The sequence below is a fragment of the Pipra filicauda genome, unplaced genomic scaffold (assembly GCF_003945595.2).
Source record: "Pipra filicauda isolate LSUMZ 115617 unplaced genomic scaffold, ASM394559v2 scaffold4_size7858003_pilon, whole genome shotgun sequence".
Lineage (NCBI taxonomy): Eukaryota > Metazoa > Chordata > Aves > Passeriformes > Pipridae > Pipra > Pipra filicauda.
This window is the reverse complement of record NW_024104643.1, coordinates 3,151,342-3,169,222: the sequence shown is the minus strand read 5'-3', so window position 1 is coordinate 3,169,222 and position 17,881 is coordinate 3,151,342. Positions and strand designations below refer to the sequence as shown.

The 17,881-nt window shown below is 36.2% G+C and overlaps 1 protein-coding gene across 4 annotated transcripts in view; it reads right to left on the bottom strand.

Moving 5' to 3' along the window:
• Positions 1-729: 729 nt before the first annotated feature.
• The window catches only part of CAPS2 (calcyphosine 2), a 31,502-nt gene continuing 14,350 nt past the window's right edge, over positions 730-17,881 (bottom strand). For 3 of the 4 annotated variants that reach the window (XM_039386713.1, XM_027747774.2, XM_039386715.1), the window contains 10 exons: positions 15,823-15,942; positions 14,664-14,738; positions 13,024-13,119; positions 12,823-12,916; positions 10,097-10,212; positions 7,230-7,300; positions 5,086-5,240; positions 4,410-4,529; positions 3,287-3,383; positions 730-2,006 (listed from right to left, as the gene is read on the bottom strand). In XM_039386713.1, the coding sequence (XP_039242647.1) occupies positions 1,831-2,006; positions 3,287-3,383; positions 4,410-4,529; positions 5,086-5,240; positions 7,230-7,300; positions 10,097-10,212; positions 12,823-12,916; positions 13,024-13,119; positions 14,664-14,738; positions 15,823-15,942 (1,120 nt within the window). In that variant the 3' untranslated portion in view covers positions 730-1,830. Of the gene's footprint in view, positions 2,007-3,286; positions 3,384-4,409; positions 4,530-5,085; positions 5,241-7,229; positions 7,301-10,096; positions 10,213-12,822; positions 12,935-13,023; positions 13,120-14,663; positions 14,739-15,822; positions 15,943-17,881 lie in introns of all 4 variants that reach the window. The other variant, XM_039386714.1, reaches the window with a different exon arrangement.

Sequence of the window (17,881 nt, the reverse complement as noted above, 5' to 3'; positions counted from 1 at the left end):
CATTCCATAGGAAAATGTGGAATAATCTTCCTAAAAGCTTCACAATAAAATTAAGCACTGCAAAAAGAAAATACCTCACTTCACCATCACTTTCATTCATTAAATTGAGCTACAGTTTTATTTGTTGGTACAATTCTTCTAAGTGAGCAAGTCTAAATAGAGCAAGTGATTCTTAAAACAATTAATAAAAATCACTTGGTATTTTTCAGTTATTTGAACTGACACATTAACAAGTAGATCCCTGTACAACCAGATGAAGCTGCCCTTCTCAGAATCACCAGTTCCAGAAACACTAATTAAAAAAATCTTTCCATCAAGAGAAAGTCTGGCAGGAATTGTGAACAAGAAAATTGTAATGAGCCACATCAGAATTCCTGCTTAGAATAACCATTGATAAAATCTGCCTTTCCCTGTAAACCAATACACACAGACTTTTGCAGCCCCAAAAGAATCCTCCAAAATCTCTCACTTGAAAATTCAGAGCAGAAACTGAAATTCTTGTTACAACTGAGGGTACAAATAACAAAAAAAAAAAAAACGCACAAGCTATTAGACCAAGGAAGTACTTACTATATCTAGAATATACCCATCATCGACAGAGGGACCAAAGTCCCTCATTTCGGCATCCATTCCAGCACTGCCCCTTAATTCCTATGAAATACAAATTCTGTCTCAGAGGAAGGTTGTGTTAACCATAGACTATAAATTCAAAACCAGGCAGACAAGCTCTAAGGAAACTAATATATTTTAATCGTATAGGCTTAAGAAATGCAGTTCAACATACAGTTAATTTTAGTGACAGGTCTATTGAAACCAAAGGCTATCTCTCTCTCACTGTGTAATTAACAATACTTTTTTATTTCTTAACACTAATAATTTTACAGAATTAACAAGATGTATTACATTGAAAAAAGCATCTGTCTGAATATTTGAAGTAGCAAGGAATATTTTATGATTTAATTTTTGTGGTGACACAGGTGGTTGTTTTGGGGTTTTTTTAAATACTTTTCTGTTTTATACTTTCAGAGTAGATATGAAATGCTATATGTCCATTTGACAAAATATGTAATTGCTAAGTATTAGTTAAAAAAAATCCTAGGGATATAAAGAAAACTTATTTGTTTAGAAAACCACTTAGCAAAATATAGGAAAGGAAGATATGCATTATAAAATTCATGTGTGCTTTATAAAACCTTTGGGATTCAATGCTCAGCTTTGGATTCTTGACCAAAATGACAAAGTAAGATCAGTCAAGATGGTCCATAGGCCAAGGGGCTAGTTGCTGTGAACGTCTCTGTACTTTCAGTACTGCAAACACCCTCAAAACTGGAAAAGTATGACCTGCTCTCTTTCAAGCTAAGTGCTACCATAAGAAACAAGAAACAAGACAAAGAATGTTATAAGAAACTTTCTGAAGAAAAGTTACCATTGATATACAGTCGAACCTAAAACTTTTCACAATGCATCATAAAACAAAATCTTCTCTTGCATATACACTTTCATGCATTTTAGTATTCTAATTCCCAGTTATTTTAAAATATGCCACTTTATTCTAATATCAAAAAGGTGGCTTTTGGTATAAGAAACAGCCTTTATTATTTCCAATGAAATGAAACGAACAGTATTTGTATTAGCAGAGTGGCTAGCATAGCTGAACAGACACTCCAAGAAATTTGCCATATATTATTCTTAAAGTATCTAAAGTTTTCAGTTCCTGACATCAGTTTAACACACTAATTATAAAGCAATGCACATCAAGATTAAATCCTCCCTTATTTAGTTACTCCTTGTTTAGAAAATGTTTCTTCTTCATTTTTGTCATCTTCCACTCTAAACACCCCAAGAGTTCCTTAAGATATTAACAAAATCATCATCACACACGATTCCAAAACTTAATCCTTCATAGTAATCTTCAAACTCAGAATAGGACACTTCAATGGGGTTGCTGCAGGTCTCTCCTAATGTTTCTAGAAACGATGATTTAATTTCTTCTTCTGCAGCTTTGCCTATGAAAGCATATTTTTCCATTAAATACATTTTAAAGAACAGTTAATATGTAGCATTTAATATACTTCAGGCAAGAAACTTTCAAATTTTAGCTTTCAAATATTTTTTTCATGAGCAAAGTCAAGATTCTGATTTCAGAGTTAAGTTATTGGCTCACTTAATATAAGCTGTAGAAATCACCTTACTTTGACAGCATGATAGCATTAAATATCAACAGAAACATGGTCAGTCAATTGCAATGAATTAATGACATCAGGAAAATTTTTTTCTTCAAGGGAATGCAAAAGTTGAATAATGCATTTGTAAACTAAAATTTTGGTATTTCAGAAGTTATCTTGTAAGAACATGTAACACAAGTTCAAAGTTCTAGGAAAACTTTAGGATGCAAATTAGCATTTGAAAAGTGCTCTGCAATTTATATGTGTCCTAGTGACTTTATAAAGATAATACTCAAAATGATTTTGTGTCATTGAGAAAAAAAATGCAAAAAATATGCCACTATAGCATTGGAAAAATTCACGTTGTATCCCTATACCAGCATGTGTCTTCATATGTTACCATTAAAATCACTGGCAATATAAAAAAACATCCTCTTTTCTACAGGTAAAACCAAAAGGGTCACGACACTATGTAGACTTTCATAGTGACTAGTTTGGTACATATTATTTTAGAAACTGCCATACAAATACTTAAATTCCTATTTTTTCAATGGTAGATTTTAAACATTTTTGAGAATCCTGAAAAAATAATGAATAATGAATGAATAATGAAGAAACCAGCACTTCCTCTGTAAAGGATGACAAACCTGTCCCAGAAATAAATGAAGTGCCTTCTGAATAAATTATTCAAGTGTAGAGTACACTCTGTGTCAGTTGGAATCCTTGTGTATTTTGATGGAAAACAGTCATGTGAAAATAAGAGTATCCTCCTAAGTGAAAATTATTTATATCATATTTTTCACTGATAACTTACAGATGAAAGCTGAGAAATAACTGCTTACATGTAGTCCTACACCGACATGGAAAACAATTACTCCGCATATATGCAGTGTGTGCAGCTTGATAAAGAGCAGTATTAAAATTGTATATATAAACTCCATTACTATTTATAGTCATGTTCTGGATACATTGTAAGTCATCAGACAAAAAAAGTTCTCCTTAACAGTTCAAGTCTAAGCCAATATGAAAACAGTCTGTATTTCCAACCAGTTTCTGCATCTGGTACTTCTGCTAACGACTTCAGTAGTTACAGATTTTTTTTGTTTGTTCATGTGAATTACCTGCCAATACTAGAGGATGTTTCTTTGCACAGTAACATTTCCTGACATCCACCATAGGCACACTCCCAGTTTTGTTGAAATCTAGTTTCATATAAGCCTATAGGGAAAAAAAGAGTTAAGCATGAGCATATAAGGAAAAAAAAAGTGGAAAGATGAAAAGATCAAATACACTTAACTACTTGGTTTACACTAACAGATCTTGTGCAGTAGATTATGTCAATTTATCTATTTTATATAAGGCAACAGATACCAAAAAATTATTCTAGATTATGCAGTTTCATGATTATTTTATCTCAACAGTTTTCGCATCAAATGTAGTCCCCTCATCAAGTCAAAAAGTTTTTCTTTCCATAATTTTTAGCTCATCCTTAGAATCAGAAGTTAAGCTGCTTCCCTTCTGCCTCCTCCAATTACTAAGATTCCTGCATCATTCTGACAGAGCCTCTTCAGCACTGCTAACAGCAGCTTCATTTTCATTTCAGTTTACTCAAATACACATGCTCAATATAAAAGGCTAGAAGAGTCGGATCTCTCCATGATTGAAAGTATGAAAGTATATGTCATTTTTCTTGATCTTGATATCCAGTCACTACTACTTGGCTGGTTTGTAATCAGTGTTTGATACTGCAAACAGCTCCACATTGCATTATAGACACATAAGAAGTGGTACTTCAAATACAACAAGTCTCACAAATTACTCTAATTGTAGGTCTCAAAGGAGACAAGTATTATTGCCTCCTATTTCAGGCAATGTGGGAAAAAAGTCTACACTGATATAGTCATCTGCCAAAATAAGGAAACAGACTTCTGGAAGAGATCGTTTTAGGGTGTCAGACGCTTTATACAGTGGACTGAACTATAAGAAAAGCACACATATACATAAAATCAAAATAATAAAGAAATTAATTCTAGAGTTTAAAATTAACTAATTCAACAATGGAACAGTATGCAGTCCTCTAATTTACTTTTATTTTGACAAACTCATCTGAAACTTTAAAAAGTCAATTTCCAAAAACACAACTCAGAAAAACAACAGAACTCAACAACCAGGACATGATAAGTAACTAACTCCAAAGTTAGACTGCAAAATCTTTGCATTTAGAATATCTGCAATAAAACTTACTTTTCTTACAAAGGCTTTCCTATATTCATTCATTTCTCCAAATATGGCACAAGTAAATTCTCCATAGTCGACCTTATCACTCTTGCTATCATCAAGAATAAGCCATAAAGATTCGAAGTCCTGCAATTTAAAAATATTTTGCCAAAGTTCTTCAGTATGTCCTAAAATAAAACATTCGCTATAATGGAAAATTACAATATTGTCACCACAAAACCCCCAAACATCTAAATCCAAACTCATTTAAAGATTTGTAAAAATAATGCATATCAGTCACTGAGGACCATAATTCACATTATTTGCAGTTCTGATAGTTGTGGGCTATTTGCAAAACCTAACATATAAAACAAAGGAAAAACATAAGAAAATAGCATAAACTATTTTTTAAAGCCAAAGGAGAAAAAATGGATTGCAATCACACTTGCTTCTTCATGTCATGATGTAAGAAGATTGCATGCTTTTAAATATATTATTTTTTTATTTTTAAGAATTTCACACAAAACTGAATGCACAAATGCCAATATACCACAAGGGGGAAAAAAAAAGCCAAATCAAAAACACCACCAAAAGAAAATGTGCAAAAATCAGCTATTAAACTACAGATTTAAGCAAAGAAAAGAAAGCAATTCCATAAATTAAGAAAGATAATACCCATGATTACCGTTTCAGCTAGACTTACCCCTTCAGGCATTTCCAAATGGAATACTCTTAGAGCTTCTTTAAAGGCTGCCTGAGAGAGAAAACCATTTCTGCTCTTGTCTACTTGTCGGAAATACTTTCCTAAGCCCGTTATAAGCCGAACTCCTCTTTTACTTAGTGTCCCTCTGAATATACCTGAGGATTTAGAGAAATAAGGGACACAATGTTTACCCGAAGTTGGCCCCTTGCTATGGAGGTAATATAGAAGTAAAGAACATCACATCTACTTAGGATAGTGCTGGTTAAAATGACATATCTATGCATCCAGGCTCCCTGATCTTTGATGAAAGAATACCAGTCCAAAATGAAACTATCAGTTACTTAACATTTGAGTGGAAACCATATAAAGCAGCAGCACGAACTTTTAAAGAGACCACAGAAGGAAAGAAATAATGGCTATTGCCCTCTATATGCTCAGATTATAAAGCTGTTTACTTCTGCTAGAACAGATTACATACCATGATTCAACATACAAAGCAACTCTGGAACAATACAAACACTCCATTATGAAACAGAGTTGCTTCTTTATTGTGCAAACATGTTAAAAACATGTGGAAACAAGGACAAATATGAGTAATTATGCAAAATCATTCCAGAATTATATGCAGAGAACTATTTCTAGGGTAAAAACAACTGCCTTATCAAAATCTTCAGGTAGGAGGTTTACTTTAGGGATGCCCAAGTTTCTCAGCTTATTCTGTTAACAGAAGTCACCTGCTATTACCTTCAAATTACTTGTATCTACAATTATAAAGCAAAATAGGGGCATGGTGTATCAGGATGCTCTGCTCTGGAATGTGGACAAGCAACCTGAACAATTCCCTATTTGCAAAGCTATCAGTGGTGGACTGAGAGAGGATATGTCTTGCATCTTTTGGTGTTGAATTATGTTAAAACCAGTCTGACACATCAACCCCAAACTAACGTCCTGATAATAAGGCAAAGATTTGGCAGATAAACTGCTAAACTGACCTGGAGACACATGACTGGCAGTCAATCACTTTATACTATAAAAGGCCAGTCCATTTGCATACAGTAGGTTCTTCTAACATGACCCTTCTTGGAGTGTGTGTGGAGATTCCTCCCTTGGATGGGGACACCCCTCAAGGTTACCCTCAAGGTTGAGTGAAAGAGATCTGCCCATGGTCATTTGTATGGGTGAGTTACATCAATCTCAATAATAGTTTCTTTCTATTTTGCTAGCTTTAATATAATCACTTTGATATAGTGCACTATCCTATCCCTAGTAGTTTTAGTTTCTACACTGTGTAGCAAATAATTCTGATTAAGATCTTTTGTCTAATAATTTCTCATAATAAATAATTCATTTTATATACTCAGTTTGCCGTCTTTAATCCTGCAGGACAAAATTGTACAAAGGTTCAGTCACACCTTTGTAATTCCTTAGACTTAGAACCATTGACAAAGTCTGGGGCTGAGATTGGATCCAGCCACACCCAGGCTCCTCTCTGAGAAGCAGTTTAGAAAGCAAGGGGTTCCTTTCTGCACCTCCTGACTTAACGGGAGGGCTTCTCTAACAAACTTTGTCTGAAGCTCCCACTCCCACCTGTGACATAAGGTGAAAGAAAGAAGTTTTTTCCAGTGAAGATGATGCTCAGATGGATGTTAAAAGGTGCCTTAAAGTATACACATGTAACCTTCTTCCAGGCCACACTAGGAAACCTTTGAGGTAGTCAGATAATTGAGAAATCAATTTGTGTCTATTATGCAAGGAGAAAAAATGGAATAACTAGAAGATTAAAAAATAACCCTAATTTTTATTCCAAACATTTTTTGTGAAAGTAAATGTCCAAGCACGTTCTAGTGACCAAAGAGTGCCTACATAAAACAGGTTTAGCAAATGACAGCAAACATTCACAATTATTCTCTACCTTCTCCACAATCTTTACCCAGACTGTTTATTCAAAGAGACAGCAAAAAACATTCTTATGACTAATTTGTGCTAGTATCAGATTCCAGTAATATTCTGATAAATATTTAACTTTTGTTTAATTTCATTTATACAAATAAAATCTTTATAACATCACTATTGTTCATTGCCCTGAGCTGTAAAGACACAGAGATACAGAAATTAAAATAAAATGGGTTCTGGTAAACACAAACCTTGAATCTTCTTGAAAACTTTGCTGTCTGCTTGCTTGGAACATTGTTGCTTGAATTCCACAGAAGAAGCTCTAAAGAAATCAAAATTAATGTTGATTGGTGAAATTACACATAATATTACAATATTCAAAACAGCTGTATTGAAAAAACCAAAAAAACATATTGAACTTTAATTCAAATCACCTAAACTGGAAAGTCAACGACCACCTACAGAGGACAATGTATTCTCTAAAACACGTGTAAATGAAAAGATTCATGCTTTGTGATAGCAGGACACAGGTATTCTTGGAAACCTGCAACAGATCTTTTGGACTGTAGCTGAGCAGGACTCTCTTTCAGTACAGTAATGAAGGTTAGAGGACTCAATTCAAGAGTTTTGCACCAGAGAATAGAGCTATGGTGGGTTGACCTTGGCTGGACACCAAGTGCCCACCCAGCCGCTCTATCACTTCCCTTTCCAACCGGAGAGGGGAGAGAGAATAAGATGGAAAACAACTTGTGGGTATGTATAAGGCAGTTTATTAAAGCAGAAGCTAGGCAAAAGCCTGTATGTGCAAAAGTGAAGCGAAAGACAGCAGCGTTTATTCTCCACTTCCCATGAGCAGCGATGGTCGGCCACTCCCGAGAAGCAGGGCTTCAGTACGCGTGACGGTTCCTCAGCAGGCAGCCATTGGAGACAATGAATGCCTGCCTTCCTGCTCCTTGCCTTAGCTTTGATATCTGAGCTGATGTCATATGGTCTGGTATGACATCATATCTGATATGACATCATATCCCTTTGGTCAGTTTAGGCCTACTTGGGTCCCCTCCCAGGATCTTGCTCTCAATTGAGGAAGGGATATTACGGTGCTGGTGCTGTGCTCAGCAGCAGCCACAACACCGGTGTGTTATCAACACCCTTCTGGCTACCAATGCGAAGCACAGCACTGTGAGGGCTACTGTGAGGAAATGAACTCCAGCTCAGCCAGACTCAATAGAAGAGCATTCAATAACACCCGCATACAGAAGAAAAAGACAGACTTCACTGTCTGAAATTTAGTCACTAATGGAAAGAACACAGAGAGAGCATAAAAAAAGAAACAAGCTATTCCACCACAGGTAGCAAAAAAAAGCCAAAATTATAGCCCAGTGAGCAGGTCGTCTTTCTGGAACCTTCAGCGATAACACTGGATCAACTCTAAATTTCACAAGTATAAGATTAGCAACAAATGAAAGAAAAAGCTGTTTACCTGAATGATAGGCTTCTGAGATGTAAATTTCTTACATAAACTATCTTAAATTAAACTATATGGTGTTTTACCTCATGGAGGGAACAATTAGCACTAAGCATCATACAACTATATATTTCTATAACCAATTGAATTTGAATTTACTGTTCTATGCACTGTTAGCTCACTACGGCTCCTTTGCAAAGCTTTCAGTATAAAGGGACATTAAAATGAATATTACCGTAACTGAGAATAAGCTTCATGTGTCTAAACACTTACACAATAGTGTAGTTGTGCCAACAAAAGTAGTCTTTAGATACGGAACATATTTAATTGAGATTTTGTTATTGCTCTTCCTAATCAAGCAGGGATCAAAGCGTTTGATATATGAAGAGAGGCTGGGAGAGATGAAACTGTTTAGCCTGGAGAAGAGAAGGCTTGAGGGATCTTATCAGTGTGCATAAACACCTGACAGGAGGGAGTACAGAAGACTGAGACAGGCTCTGCTCAGTGGTGCCCGATGACAGGACAAGAGACAATGGGCACAAACTGAAACACAAGAGGTTCCCTCTGAACAATCTGGAAACACTTTTGTACCATGAGGGTGACTGAACACTGAACAGGTTGCCCACAGAGGCTGCAAAGTCTCCATCCTTGGAGGTATTTAAAAACCCAACTGGATGCAGCCTTGAGCAATCTGCTGCAGTAAACCATGCTCTGAACAGTAGGGATGGACTAGAGACCCTCTTGAGGCCCCTTTCTATGATTCCATGATTTTATGAAAATTTCTACCCTGTAACATCTGCTATCAGCTGACACTCCTCACCAAAATCTGAGTAATCAAACCCTGACTGTATTTCCAACACTGTTGAATAACTTCCGTGATCAGGCAGGCACAGCAGTGTGATAAATTTTATACCAAGATGTTATTTGTACTAAGAAGCAGTATACTCACAATAAAAGCCAGAAACTGCAGAGAAAGATACTTAATTCTCTAGACAGATGACTTCTGTATAGGTATTGGTATGAGACACATAGTCAAATTTAACCATTTACCTAACCATTTGAAAAAATTCTAAAAAAATTCTCATCTTTCAGACTCTGGGACAACATAATTTAGTAAAAACTATTTTGAAAGAATAAGCGCAGAAAACTTGCAGTCTTCAACATGTAACAATGCCTGGAAGAATTAGGAGAGGAATGAAAAAGAAAATGAAAAACCAGAGAGATAAACCTCCAATTCTTCTCCTGTGTGTGTTCAAACACTTATATTATCATGACTGATATAAACTTTTAACATACATGTTACAAAAGATTCAATAATAATGTTGATCATAAAAAAAGCATTTTTGCCCAAATGTAGTATTTTAGTTCATCACATAAGAAAATTTTCAGTATATGATTAGTATATAAAAACATGTAACTTCAGACATTGCAAATAGGACAGATTCAAAATTTAATTAATTCTTTTATCCTTATCATTCTAGAAAGTTACTGAACTATGCAAAGTCCACTAACATCTATTACTAATTTAAACAGTCTAAATACAGATTCTGTATTTAGCAGTGTAAGTAATATGGTATTAGAAGCTCTTATTAAAAAAAATCTTTTTTGCTTAAGGAATGGAAGGTAATTTGAAAAACAGTTACCAGCACTTACTTTAGAAAATCCATAGCTGCTTCATCAATACTTATCACACGAAGGGTAAAGACAGGGTTCTGCTTAACGCTTTCTGGAAGGTTATGATCAACACTTCGGAAAGTTAGATTAGCTCCCTGTTGGTAAAGCATACAGTGATTTAAAAATAGGTCATAGGTCATAGGTCCTGTGCACTTCAACATCTTCATAAATTACTTGGACACAGGACTGGAAGGGATACTAAGTAAGTTTGCAGACAACACAAAACTGGGAGGAGCTGTTGACTCCCTTGAAGGCAGGTAGGCCCTGCAGAGAGACCTCAACAAATCAGAGGACCGTATGAAGTTCAACAAGGGTAAGTGCTGGATTCTGCACCTGGGAAGAGGCAACCTCGGATGTTTGTACAGACTGGGGAATGAGATGCTGGAAAGCAGTGCCATGGAAAGGAACGTGAGGGGATTGTCCCTCTCTGCTCTGCACTGGTGCAGCCTCACCTTGAATGTTGTGTGTGGTTTTGGGCACCTCAATATAAGAAAGATATTAAGGTATTAGAGAGTGTCCAAAGAAGGGCAATGAAGACGGTGAAGGGCCTTGAGGGGAAGCCATATGAGGAGCGACTGAGGTCACTTTGTTCAGCCTGGAGGAGACTGAGGGGAGACCTCACTGCAGTCTACAACTTCCTCATGAGGGGAAGAGGAAAGGCAGGCACTGATCTCTTCTCTGTGGTGACCAGTGACAGGACCTGTGGAAATGGCCTGAAATTGTGTCAAGGGAGGTTTAGGTTCAATATTAGAAAGAGGTTCTTCACCCAGAGGGTGGTTGGGTGCTGGAACAGGCTCCCTGGGGAAGTGGTCACAGCAGCAAGCCTGACAGAGTGCAAGAAGCATTTGGATGATACTCTCAGGCACGTGGTGTGACACTTGGGGAAGGCCTGCGCAGGGTCAGGATTTGGACTTGATGATCCTTGTGGGTCCCTTCCAACTCAGCATATTCTGTGATTCTGTGAATTTCGTAAAGTACATCATCCAAGACTTTCAAGCATTTGTTATAAGCATTTATGAAATGATGACAAAGTGTAGCTGGGGTGAGTTAACCTTCTAAACAGAGCCCTTCTAATACTAAATAAAAACAGCTGAGCTTCAGGTTCCAAGATGACACATTATCCTCTACATGCAGGTTTGTCTAGTAAGAGGGCATACTGTTGCCTAACCTACAGCTGAAAAAATTTGAGGCTACAGATTGTTGTTCCCTCAGATAGGCTCTGCTTTTCAATTTTTCTTCTCCCTTCAGCCTTATAAGATCCAAAACTCACTGGACCAGAGAAGAGAGTCACAGAAGGTGCAACACTGATTCCATGAGAGTAAAGTTCTCTCAGACTAGGAGAAACTCTTCAGTTGTTTTATTGTTTAACAATAAAGTTATGCTTTAAAAATTCTCTAAGAAATATGGAATAAAAATATCTTATTAGTAGCATAGAGTTCTACTATCCTATATAGTCTCCTCTGAGTATTACTAATTCCCCTTCCTTCCAATTTGGGGACAGAGGACACACCTGACATATTCTTTAAAGTTAAAGATGCTTTTTGGTTTGGAAGAAGAGGGGAGAGAAAGAAAAGCAGCAAACTAAATGCAAAGAATGCTGAGAATAATAAAAAAAAATAGCAGTAGTTTTAACTGTAATAACTGTAATAATTTCAGAACTCAAGAATTCAGAAGGAGACAGAGACACTGTTACTGTGCAAGCGTTTAAACTATTTGGACTTTATGAAAGGTCTGTATATCTTTAATATCAGCTCAAAAAGCAAGATTGTAGATATGGAGATTCACAGATATAACATCATTCCAATGATACATCTTTATTCAGAACCCATTTCCATCTGCAGATTACAAAAATACAAATGACAATAAAAAAAGAAAATCTCTAGCAAGTAGCTTCAATCTCCATATCACAAATTTGTCTATTTCATTTTGGAAATTCTTAGACTGTCACTACATGCAAGCAGTTAGGATAAGTCATATGATGAGACAAAGCATACTGAAAACTAATGTCATCTTCTTTTACTTTCAATACTTTATACAAACATGGTTTTTGCTCTGAGCTTCAGATTTGCAGGAGGATGTGAAGAACTCAGTGAAAACAGTCTGTACTTGAAAACTGGCTCAAGTATTTATAAACCACGAACATTTAACTCAGTACAGAAGTACAGCAGTACAGAAGATGCAATATGATTTGTAGTCAGTCATCAGATCAGCTGGCAGATGAAGTTTACCATTGTTTAAAATGCTTGCTCTAAACAGCTGGCAGTGTACATTTGAAACTGTAGGTTAAAAAAAATTAACCTGCAACTCCTTCATGTATAAAAAATAATTAATCATTGCCTCGAGTTAAAAATGCCAGTAGACCTTGCAAAGATTATTTATTTTTAACAAATACTTTGGTCTACTTTCTCTTCAGGACTCTCCAAGCAGATAATTTTGCCCACAAAAGGTCCACACTCCCTGCAGTCTTGTGCCCTCTAGGGGGAAAATCACAAACTACACTTTAATCTGAAGCCTAAATTGGAATCAATAAAACACGGGACAGCAAAATAATCCAGACTCCTAGAAGTCTTTAATTCCAAAATGTTATTGAAGGGAAGACTTTTGGTCTTCCCAGAAGGCTAGATCACGATTTTCAATTCGAATACCTAAATATTACTTCCAAGTCACCAACAAAATTGCCTTACATTCAGCAGAAGAATACTTACAACATAGAGGTCACCAAGATCATAAACTTTTCCCTTCCTTTGCCCACGCTGATGTCGATAAACTCCCTTCTGAATGAAAGGCAAGGCGTTTGTTCTGTGAAATAATTCAAAACTGGTATTCAAACAATTAAATTTATTTAGGTTTCTTAGATACAGTGAAAGATGTTTCCTAAAACCTTTTTAAAAAGTAATTTATCCTACCTGTTTCTTCCAAACTGTCGAAATTCATACACAGTGAGGGATCTGTCACATGCGAAAAAAAATCCAATCAACTCTCTACAAGCATCGCGGCCATTTCTAGAAGGGAAATTAAAAAGCACCTTTATGTTTTTTGTCTATATAAATCCAATTCACCCCAAACATAAATAACACTTATTTTGGAATCAGAATGGTGTGGGTTGGGTGGGACCTTAAAGATCATCTAGTTCTAATCCTTCTGCCTTGGGTAGGGACACCTTCCACTACACCAGTTGCTCAGAGCCCCATCCAAACCTGGCCTTGGACACTTTCAGGGATCAGGCATTCATCACTTCTCTGGGCAACCTGTTCCAGTGCCTCATCACTCTCACGGTAAAGAATTTCTTCCTAATATCTAATCTAAACCTGGTTTCTTTTAGTTTAAAGTCATTTCCCCTTGTCCCACCAATACATGCACTTCTAAAAAGGCCCTCTCCAGCTTTCTTGCACCCTTCCTTTAGGCACTGGAAGGCTGCAATAAGGTCTCCCTGGTGCCTTCCCTTCTCCAGACTGAACAATCCCAACTCTCTCAACCTGTTCTGATAGTAGAGGTGCTCCAGCCCTCTGCTCATCTTCATGACCTTCCTCTGGACTTGCTCCAACAGGTACACATCCTTCCTGTGGTGGGGACCCCAGAGCTGCATGCAGTACTCCAGGTGGGGTCTCACGAAAGAGGAGTAGAGGGGGAGAATCATCTCCCTTGACTTGCTGGCCACACTGCTTTTGATGCAACCCAGGACATGGTTGCCTTTCTGAGCTGCAAGCACACATTGACGAGTTCTGTAGCTTCTCATCCACCAGCACCCCCAAGTTCTTCTCCTCAAGGCTGCTCTCAATACCCATTTTATTTCCAATGTTGAGTATTGTACAATTTTTTTAAGAGGTATCTGACTATTTTCTCTAACTCACCGTGGAATTCAACTTGTGGATTCAATCACATATTTTAATGCAATATTCCATTTCTATAATGTCAGAAACACCTTTCAAGGCTTCATGTTTTAGTATACAATATAATTTTCACTCATTAACTAAAGGATTATGTACACCAGGACTACCGCATTCATTGTGCTATATGAAGCTTTGTAGCTGAATCCTCAGCTATGTCTAGTGAGTATACAGCTCACAGCTTCAGATAAGCATGACTTTCAAAGCTGAAAAATATGTTTATGCCACAGCTACTCGAATCAGAACACTTTCAAAGATGTCCTAAAGTTTAATACATAAGGAGCTACAAATAAGCTGCAAAACCACATCTACAGTTGTGACAGTTACAAAAATAAGTTTTAATCAACTGGGATACTATAGCTAAAAGCACTATTTTAAACAGTCCCTGTGTTAACTGTCCTCAACAGAGCTACAGGCATGATGGTAACATAACATGACTTACAGATCTCAACACTACAGTGGGACTGTAAAGCCATTATTCATCAGCTATGTCAAAATTTGTATTATACACGTATGCATATATCTGCAACCACACAGCACATACTTTTTTCCTCAGTATAGGCAACAGAAACATTCAGTGCAAGTAATTAGTTCAAGAGAGTAAATATCATCATTTATAAATTCACAGAATTGAAAAGCTTCACAAAATTTGTGATTACCTCGATATAATCCTACTATCAAAGCGTAGCTTGTTAGAGAGCATATTTTCAGTTAATCCTGATTTGGTCCTTATTCTGTGAAAATAATGCAGCATGTTAACAATACCTATGGGCTCACAGATAAATGTTACATAAAAATCAACCATTTCAAAACAGCAAAAAACATGAAATACGGTATCCTTGGCAACTGGTCGAGGAGACGATCCCTTGTAGTTGAATTAGAAAGCAACTCAGAGTTGTAATATGTTCTGTTATTATATAATATGAGAGTATATTCACAGAAGGCATAAATATGAATGGGATATTTTGTTTACACACATTTTTATAAGAATTAAACCTCTGCCACTCACCATACTTCCATGAATCAATGCTGTCTTGCAAAAATATCCAGACTGAGGCTTCTTTACCCACCTAAATGTTTTATATTGGCCCTATTACTAGTTCCAGAAACGAAGATTTGTCCCTGTGATGGGTGTAAGAGATTGAGAGACTGGTTTTGTTGTCTTCCTTCTTTGTTTAAGATTACAAAGATGGCATTTGATGAGAAAGACTTTAGAGTATGATGTTAAAATGCACAAAGCAGAGATGCTTGCCTGAATGTTGAAACAAATTAACAGAACAAAACTCAGACCTGCAGATTCATTGCATTTTACAGATCACAGTGTTTTTTCATTTTTTTCTTAAGTCCTTGCAGCTACTGTTTCAATGCTCACAGTCCAGGAATGTAATTTAAATGCCAATTAGGATTAATTATTGCAGCAGAAATCAAAACATGAAAGAAAAGTAAAATTACATTGTGTCAATCTACATTATCATTTACAGATGCATATTTATGCAATTTATGCACCTCAGGATATGACAGGATTGCAAGCATCGAACTTGCTTGGAAAAGGCTGGCAAAACCTTGTGATAAATAATACCAATATAAGCTTAAAAATGTTCTCCCAGGTTTTATAAATTCTATGAATCAATCATTATACACAAAGAATCCACATAAAAAGGTCCCACTAGGCAATAATAAGCACAAGAAGGCTATAAAAAAGGCCTCACATGAAGCTGGTGGATCCTAGCCAGAAATAAAACATCTGGAAAGGCAAACAAACTTCACAGAGCCAAAAAAAACCCCAAACCAGCAGAAAATGTATTTCTATAAACTTACTTCGTTTCATGCAGTATTCTTTTTCTAAAATGCACTGGTGCTGTCCCAAGTCCCTGAAGTCCTTGAGCTTCCTTGCAAACATCAGAACGTGTAGACTGCTCTGGGTCACTTATAACAGCTCTGACCACAAAAAGCAGGGAGAAGCCCTCTGACTATTAGTATGTTTCAGTTTCAGGTCTTACATATTTTTACTCAGGAAAGAAAACACCAAAGAATAACACAGCAATAAAATCTCGGAGTTATCCATTAAGCTTGTGTAAATTTCTGGACTTCATTTTTTGTTTGTTTTTACAAATTCTTAAGTTTATTACTTAAAATCAAATATATGCAATAATATTCTGGCAGTGCCTTACTATCTAGTAACTTTACATGTATATATGTATTATTTAAAGTATATTTTACATATTTTGATATAAAATAAATCTTAGTATTATGAAGGTTTGTGGGTTTTTTCATGATTTCCACTGTTTCGGTAAATATTCCACCAGTGATATTCTTCATACATGGCTCCCACCAAGATCAGTGACAGTAGTTTCTAATAGTGGCCAGTGACATCATCAAAGAATCATAGAATGGTTTGGGTTGGAAGGGACCTTAAAGACCATTTAGTTCCAACTCCCCTGCTGTGGGCAAGGACATCTTTCACTAGACAAGGCTGCTCAGAGCCCCATCCAATCCGTCATCCAACAAAAACATTGGCACTTCCTTTCCTTCCTCAAAGCGCTGACTACAGAGCTGATAGGATCTCAAAGTCCCATCAAGCAGAAAAGAAATAGATTAACTGGTTTTTGAACATTTTGATATTTTCTCTATCTGTTCAGCAAGTAAACAAAAGACCTTTTAAAAATAAATGAGATGCCTGTTGTTATTGAAATGGTTATCAGAAGGAAAAAAAATAATTTTGCACAGCTATTATGGTTTTCTAAACCTGCTCTCTTGATCTATACAGATCCATCTTTGCACACATCAGTTACGCTGATTTAAGTGCAAAATTGGCTCTACTAAAAAAAAAATATATTCAAAACACCCTTGTGTTTCCTTTAATAGGTTTTTTTTCATTCAACAGTTTTGAACTACTCTTCTCCAATTATCTGATAACAATTAGTTTGGCAGTACTGGCACAGTTATACTTGTAACATAAACAGAGAGATTTTTTAAATTAAAACTTCATCTTGATGCAACTGTAGCACTACTGAATATTGGTCTGACACTATCAGTAGAAGGGTTCAGAGCAGAAAGAATACATGGGAAAAATAAAGCAAAGCAGCTGAAGTAGGTTAAACATAGAATGAGCATTCTTGACCTAAGATGCACAAAGCTGTACATTTAATGCTACATAGTCGTACTGAAACACTTCAACATAACCAGTGTATTTTTAAGATCATCTCTGTAACAATCTTTAAAGAGGTATGACACAGGCCAAGCATTTATTTAAAAACTGGGGATTTCTACACTGAATAGTTGCCTAATTTTAATCCTGCTACAATGACACTTGTAATTTATCATTATGTTTCATGACAATCTTGTTTCCCTCAGGCAACCTTCCTTTTATCTCAGCTTTTAAGTAACATAAAAGCATTAACAGACTTTTAAACAATATAGGTAATTTAACAGCCATCGTAACAAAAACAAAGAAAAAATAAAATGGTGAGTGCGACAACATTTCAACCTCAAAGTCTTAAGATCTGATGGGCTAAAATACCAGTGCAGATGACTACAGAGACTGTAAAATAGGCACAGAATGCGACATACTGTAGACGTACCCACAGATAATTCTTAGCAAGAATAAACTAAAATGAAACTATATTAAACTAGCTTGCATCTTCCTATATTGTCATAACTAGACAGCTTGCATAAAGCCCTGAATTATTAAACCATGCTTAAAATAGGGGGATCCTTCCATACAGAAGCAATGCTTTCTTGTAGCTAAAGGGACAGCAATGAATTTAGGAGAGCCTTACTGTACAATTTTGATCAACTTGATTTATCATTCTGTCTTTTTTTCCCAGCTGCCCAACACTGGTATAATACTCCTTTATGCCTGAAAGATGTTGTGTCA